The sequence below is a fragment of the Macaca nemestrina genome, chromosome 15 (genome assembly GCF_043159975.1).
Source record: "Macaca nemestrina isolate mMacNem1 chromosome 15, mMacNem.hap1, whole genome shotgun sequence".
NCBI classification, from domain to species: Eukaryota; Metazoa; Chordata; class Mammalia; order Primates; family Cercopithecidae; genus Macaca; species Macaca nemestrina.
The window spans coordinates 37952541-37960113 of record NC_092139.1 but is presented as its reverse complement, the minus strand read 5'-3'; the positions used below and the strand labels follow the sequence as shown (position 1 = coordinate 37960113).

Below are 7573 nucleotides of genomic sequence, written 5' to 3'. Positions count from 1 at the left end.
TAGTCTTCCATGTAAACTGGGCACCATACTGCCAAATCACACAGAACCCATAGACCAACAGGGTCTCCAGGCTCACTGGGCCAGGAATTTGCCCGCAAGGCTCCTGGACTCACAAGGCCATGAGAATCCCTCAGGGAACAGGATGCACCGTGAGAGGGAGTCCTCAAGGGTCTCAGGACTTTGCCTATGATCCAATCAAAGCCTCTCCACAAATATCTGCTTGTTTATATTGGGCTTCTTTTTTTTTTTTTTTTTTTTTTTGAGACAGGGTCTCACTCTGTCACCCAGGCTGAGTTCAGTGCTGCCATCACAGCTCACTGCAGCCTCAACCTCCCAAGCTCAAGCGATCCTCCCACCTCAGCCTCCAGAGTTGCTGGGACTTCAGCTGCACACCACCACAGTCAGCTTTTTCTTTTTTTTCTTTTTCTTTTTTTTCTTTTTCTTTTTTTCTGGTAGGGACAAAGTCTCACTATATTGCCCGTGCTGGTCTTAAACTTCTGGGCTCAAGCAATCCTCTTGCCTTGGCCTCCCAAATTGCTGAGATTACAGACGTGAGCTCCCATACTCCAAGCTATACTGGGTTTCTATGAAGGCTTCACTTAAAGAATTACCTTGCTTTGATCTCTGATCTAGTTCAATCCCATTTGCCCCATTTTATAAAGGACACAACCAGGTCCAAATATTTGCCAAAGACTATATAGGGAGGAAGCACAGAACACCAATGTTTGGCTCTTAGGTAAGAGTTCCTGCCAAAACTGCTGATGACTTCCCTTGCTGCCCCAGGAAAGGCTCTGCATTTAGAAAATATATGGCCTGCTAGGAACTTGACTTTAATGGGGACAGCTGAGAGGATAGTTGATGGAATAAGGGAGAGGAGTTCACATCATATCACAATATCACAAATGATGCTACCACCAGCCCCAATCATTCTTCTTCTATCACCTATGGCAAATATTTTACCCAAAGGAATAAACCCAGCAGTATCCTTCAGCCGAGAACACTGACGGGTCATACACATGGTAGTTTCGGAAAGCCCACCAACATTTCTTTCTTTCTTTCTTTCTTTCTTTCTTTTTTTTTTTTTTTTTTTTTGAGACAGAGTCTTGCTCTGTTGCCAGGCTGGAGTGCAGTGGCGCGATCTCAGCTCACTGCAACCTCTGCCTCCCAGGTTCAAGCAATTCTCCTACCTCAGCCTCCTGAGTAGCTGGGACTACAGGTACGCGCCACCACACCCAGCTAATTTTTGTATTTTTAGTAGAGACGGGGTTTCACCATGTTGGCCAGATGGTCTCGATCTCTTGACCTCGTGATCCTCCCACCTCGGCCTCCCAAAGTGCTGGGATTACAGGCGTAAGCCACTGCGCCCGGCCCCAACATTTCTTTAGAGAAAGATGGTCCCACTTTCACAGACCAAGTCAAAGTAGGGAATGATGAAGGAAGGAAGTTAATTCTTGACCCAAAGGGCATTTAAGCTCTCTCTAAAATTCACTTCCTCCAGGAAGCCCTTAAGGATAATCATCCTTAAGGATAATCTGGAGGTGACAGACTCCAGATCAAAATGCTTTGGAGGCCGGGTGCCATGGTGGCTCATGCCTGTAATCCCAGCACTTTGGGAGGTCAAGGTGGGAGGATCGCTTGAGCCCAGGAGTTTGAGACCAGCGTGGACAACATAACGAGATCCTGTCACTACAAAAACTAAGTAAATAAATAAACAAACAAACAAACAAAATGCTGTACCTATGTGCCTGAGAGACTCAGTTTCTGGACCCTGAGTTCAGATAGGAAAGGTTCTAGTCATTTTTCCAGAGCATGTCCCTCTGGATAGCATTCTATTCATGTATGAGATGCTAGAACACAAATCTCATGTAAGAATCATTTCAGGAACAAAAGCCTCTGATTCACATTCATTCATTTATAATCCAAATAAATCCCAGGGTCCCATGTGGCCCAGTTTCAAAGCAGCATCCATTTTAAAGAAACAACCACCTCAACATGCTTCCTACAAATCGCCTTCCAAACAACTTACTTTGAGCATTCCCCCACCAAAAAAAAAAAAAAAAAGTAAGAAACAGGAAAGAGTCCAGTCCCACTAGACTAAGTGTGCTATGAACTTAAAAGCAGTGGTGAGTCATCAAAGAAATATTTTTGAAAGAGTGAAATGATCAGATTTGGGAAGACCCATATGGCAACAGACTAGGAGGCATTATTGGAGTATGAATGAAAATCTGAGTGAGGCATGATCAGGGCCTGACCTTAGGCAGAGATGTTGGAGAGAAGGGGATGGGTTCACAAAGTCAAGTAGGCAAACATAATCAACACCACTCTAGGACTGGCTAAATTTGGGGTGGACAGTAAAACAGAAGGAGTTTAGGTTTCCAACTGCAGCAATTGCATAGATGCTGATTCCATTTTCATAAGTGAATACAGTAAGTTGAAGATTTTAGTGTCAGAGATGGTGAGTTTAACTTAGGAACATGCTTAATTCGAGGTGCTCATGAGGCATCCAAGCAAAGATCTGGGTGTGAATGGTGTGCTTGGGATGATATTGAGCTTTATCCCAGCCCTCCACTGCTAAGATCTCCTTTCAGAGAGAGACAGCTCTTTCTCTTGTTGCCCCTGCCACCAGCACGTTGTGCCGGCCCCTTCCCGGATTTCAGCCTCTGATAAGCAGGTACAGGAAACTCACAACGATCTCACAACCACTGTCCTTCCATATTCATTTCCCAAGAGCTCCAGAACGTCTGGAATCATCTTGCAGAACTTCTGAGGACCACCAAGACCTGAAATGGGGAAAGACTTCCCCATCTTCTTCCAGGCATTCTATCCCACAACTCTTCCTACCCTGCTGGCAGGAACACCTCCAACCAGCCTTCTGCTGGCTCCCCACACCAGAATCAGGCACACATCTCTATGTGACACCAGTCAAGTAGTCCCCAGCACCCCAGCCCCAGCTCTAGGTTTAACTATGTCTCCTCTTCCCAGTCTTTGAAAACTGGCCAATCCCAGAATCGAATGGATTCCACCAGGGTTGCACCTATTCCACACTATGTGACAGCAGCCACCCATGGACACTGACCTGCCATCTAACTCTCCCCAGAGAGGAGCTCCTGGCCTCCCCTTTCAGTTCCCACTGTCCCTTCCCTCTCAGAGAGGAAGCCCAAACCCAAGATTTTACTTTTGGTCAGCTGCTGGCTAATCCCTAGAAGTCACGTTGCTTTCATTTCAACTCACTATAGTAAGTTTCCAAAAACCAAAATAAAAGATTTAATGGGGAAGGCTATGGAAGAGCTGTTTCCAAGATATGATTATAAAAGCTTTATCTTCCTGGACTGGGCAATGGAGAGGAGGGAGGTCACCCATCTCTCAACATTTCTCCAGTTTTTTACTTTTTCTCCAAAGCAGCTTCTCATCTAAAACTCAGACATCCTGCCCCTGTGTTAACCACAACCAGTGGACACTAGGGCTATGGGTTCTCTGTCCCCTCCCAGACACTTCTGCAAACAGGCCCTCATCTCCCTGGTAGGGCTCAAGCCCTCCTCATTCTGCAACTATGAGATGGCATTACCCTCCTTACAGTTAGTGTATCCAGCATGGTGCCTGCCATGTGCCAGCAGCTGGTATTTTTATGTTGGCTAACTGTATGATTTCTTTGAGCCTCTCCCTACTCAGTCCTGCTGCTGCTCAAGAAGCTTCTCATACCCTCTCCCACACCTGCATCCGGAGTCCATACCAGCCCCACACCTCCTCTGCCTTCCATCCTCCCTGTTAAAAGCCTGCCCTGAACAAGTCCTACTCCGTTGACATACCCAAGCACTTCTCTGGGGCCCTCACCCATATTTACTCAGTTAACCCTCAGGCCAGGAGGTAGACATCACTTCTTATTCTCATTTTACAGATGAGGAACTGTGGCACAAAGAGGTCTCACAGTTAATATGGGGCGGAGCCTGGATTCAGATGCGGAGCCAGACTGTCTCACACCCGCCCCATTTAACCATCCTGCCAAGTGCCCTTTCCCACCCTCCGGCACTTACACCCTCCCTCTTAACAAGGCCAGAACAAGAACAAGGCCCCTTATTTAGGGTAGGTAGCTACAGAAAGATTTATTCCCGCATCTGATACAGAGAAAAGTAACAGTGTATGTAGACCAGCGTGTCTTGGGCAGGGTCCGAGGGCTGTAGCCACAGCATCCTGCTCCTGAGCCCATCGTACCCAGCCTCAGCCCAGAACAGGTTTCCAACCCTTCCTGGGCGCTCTTCACGACATCGCACTGGGCAGAGGTGTCTGAAACCCTGCCCTGGCCAGTGGCCTGAGAAAAAGAAGGTGCGGCAGATCCATATGGGCAGTCCCAGGAGGCAACCCGCAGCGGCACTGCGCCGTCCGGTCCGCAGTCCCCAGATCCCAGGCGCTTGCTGCTCTCTGGCGGCCAAAGCCGGTATCCCGAAGACCCGGGACTCGCGCCTTCAACGCACCGCGCGCCCAAGGGCACCAGCGAGTGACCGAGAGACTCGGGGGAGAGGGCGGGAGGAACAGGGACGCCGCTGAGGACCAAGGGGGAGGGGGTCCGGGAGAGGAGCGGGAAGGAACGCAAAGGGCACCGCGAGGGGAGAGGGCGGGCTTGGGCACTTGCGGACAGGCGTGGGTGGCTGCTGCGGGACCCGAGCACGCGCCAGCGCCGCAGCCCCCCTAGACCCCGACACACTCGCTTGTCCTGAGCGAAGGGTCCCTTCTCCCCTGGGGTGTGGCGCCCCTCTCTCGGCCCGGGTCGCCCCCTCCTCCTTCCTGGCGCTGCCCCTCCTCGGTCCCGCCCCCCGCGCCGAGTTGGGAGCGCCGCAGTGGCCGCTGCCTGCACCGCCCGGCCCCGGAGCCGCCGCTTTGCCCGCTTGCTGGGCACGATCAGAGCGCCGCGCGCGTCGCCAGCCCCGGCTCTTCGGTGCTAGTCCACTGCCGGCCTCGGGGAGCCCGGCCGCCGCCGGGGCCAGGCAGCTCCGCTCTCGGACAGCCGCGCTCCGCGTCACAGGAACTTAGGCAGGACCCCAACAAGACCGTGCGGAGCTGCATCTGGAGCCCCGCGGCTATGCCCTGTGCTCCCCTCCCTGCCGGCCGCTCGTTCTGCGTCCCGGCCCGGCCACCGACGGCCGCGCGTTGAGATGACTTTCCGCGATCTCCTGAGCGTCAGTTTCGAGGGACCCCGCCCGGACAGCAGCGCAGGGGGCTCCAGCGCGGGCGGCGGCGGGGGCAGCGCGGGCGGCGCGGCCCCTTCGGAGGGCCCGGCGGTGGGCGGCGTGCCGGGGGGCGCGGGCGGCGGTGGCGGCGTGGTTGGCGCAGGCAGCGGCGAGGACAACCGGAGCTCCGCGGGGGAGCCGGGGAGCGCTGGCCCAGGCAGCGACGTGAATGGCACGGCGGCCGTCGGGGGACTGGTGGTGAGCGCGCAGGGCGTGGGCGTGGGCGTCTTCCTGGCAGCCTTCATCCTTATGGCCGTGGCAGGTAACTTGCTTGTCATCCTCTCAGTGGCCTGCAACCGACACCTGCAGACTGTCACCAACTATTTCATCGTGAACCTGGCCGTGGCCGACCTGCTGCTGAGTGCCACGGTACTGCCCTTCTCGGCCACCATGGAGGTTCTGGGCTTCTGGGCCTTTGGCCGGGCCTTCTGCGACGTGTGGGCCGCCGTGGATGTGCTGTGCTGCACGGCCTCCATCCTCAGCCTCTGCACCATCTCCGTGGACCGGTACGTGGGCGTGCGCCACTCACTCAAGTACCCAGCCATCATGACCGAGCGCAAGGCGGCCGCCATCCTGGCGCTGCTTTGGGTCGTAGCCCTGGTGGTGTCCGTAGGGCCCTTGCTGGGCTGGAAGGAGCCCGTGCCCCCTGACGAGCGCTTTTGCGGTATCACCGAGGAGGCGGGCTACGCTGTCTTCTCCTCTGTGTGCTCCTTCTACCTGCCCATGGCGGTCATCGTGGTCATGTATTGCCGCGTGTACGTGGTCGCGCGCAGCACCACGCGCAGCCTCGAGGCGGGCATCAAGCGCGAGCGAGGCAAGGCCTCCGAGGTGGTGCTGCGCATCCACTGTCGTGGCGCGGCCACGGGCGCCGACGGGGCGCACGGCCTGCGCAGCGCCAAGGGCCACACCTTCCGCAGCTCGCTCTCCGTGCGCCTGCTCAAGTTCTCCCGTGAGAAGAAAGCGGCCAAGACGCTGGCCATCGTCGTGGGCGTCTTCGTGCTCTGCTGGTTCCCTTTCTTCTTTGTCCTGCCGCTCGGTGAGTGACCCCTCTCCCACCGGCCCCTCCTGTTCTCCCTGAGCCTATGGCGGTGTCCTCGTGGCACCCAGACTTGGGCGACCCCCACCTGAACCTGGAAAGTTGGCTTAGCAAGTCCTGAGTCTCCTAAGAGGCAGGTGTGCATGCACCATTTTGTGGAGTGCCAAAGAGAGGGTCTTCATCCTCGCCAGGTTTGTTTCACAGGCTTCTAACTTTTCTGTCCTTCCCTTCTTCTCTTCCAAGCCTTGGGCTTATGCTGCTGGCCCCTCTAAAAATAAAACGTCTGTGAAAATCTGGGCAGGCATCTGCCCATATGTGGTCGGCAGTGTGTGTGTCCCCCTACAGATCCCCCTCCCTGGAGGTGGGTGCACAGAGTGGGTGGGCCTCCATGTGTTCATTCACGGGCAGCGAGCCCTGGCCAGTCAACAGGTACGTTAGCAGATGCCAGAAGCCACCCGCTTTTCCCCAGCACTCATTCAGTTTGGAAGCTGGCCCCATTTTGAGACCCTCCCCAGCTGTGTTTTTGAGTGCCCTGGGCTCTCATTTCTGAAATCCCCTCTTGGAAAGGAAGGAGGTTGTGTAGCGATGAGAAGCACAGGGATAGGGATAAATTATCAAACGGAAAGTTCATATTGTTAATCGTTATTTCTTGAGCTTACTGAGTCCTTGAGCTCTTCCGGGGAACTTTCCTGCTTCTTTCACAAGCTGCCCTGCAGTCCTGGGAGGTGGGCAGCTGTTTTCAGAGGCCGCCTTCTACCCCTTGAGGCCTCTCTTGGAAGCCCCTGGTCTGGGACTGGAGGCTGGACCAGTGCAAGGAGTAGAGGGGGAAGAGCATCTCCGGGGACAAATTTGCCGGGAGTCAGATCCACCCATGGCTGCAACCTCCGCAGGCCCAAGCTGGGCCTTCTCTGCCTTTCCCAGGCCTGGACCCTTCCACACTGCCAGGCTGAGTCAGGAAAGAGACAATGGCCTCCTTCCTGTGCCCCCGAAAGCCCTTTCCACACTGCAGCCACAGTGAACTTTATATATTATAAATTAGATGTGTCACTCTCCTATTAAAAGCCCTCAGTGCTTTCCCACTGTCCTGAGAACAAAATCCAAACTCTCTATCATCACCTATGAGAGGGTGACCTTCAAATGCATTGTTGTCCAAACCAAAATAGGACACTATGAATATTTACACCGGGACCACAGGCTAGAACTGGAGCCACGCAGACATGTGGTCCCCCTTCCTACAATGGAGATCTCAAATGAGAGCTGTCTCCCTCTCTGCCCTCTCCCCCTCTGCCTCACGGCCTTGCCGCTTCCCTCTGCT

The 7573-nt window shown here is 54.4% G+C and overlaps 1 protein-coding gene across 1 annotated transcript in view; it reads left to right on the top strand.

The window, feature by feature from the left end:
- The first annotated feature begins 4559 nt into the window (after window positions 1-4559).
- Window positions 4560-7573, top strand: part of LOC105481571 (adrenoceptor alpha 1D) — a 28809-nt gene continuing 25795 nt past the window's right edge. The window contains exon 1 of the mRNA XM_011741225.3: window positions 4560-6258. Coding sequence (XP_011739527.2) covers window positions 5148-6258 — 1111 coding nt within the window. The 5' untranslated portion in view covers window positions 4560-5147. The remainder of the gene's footprint in view (window positions 6259-7573) is intronic.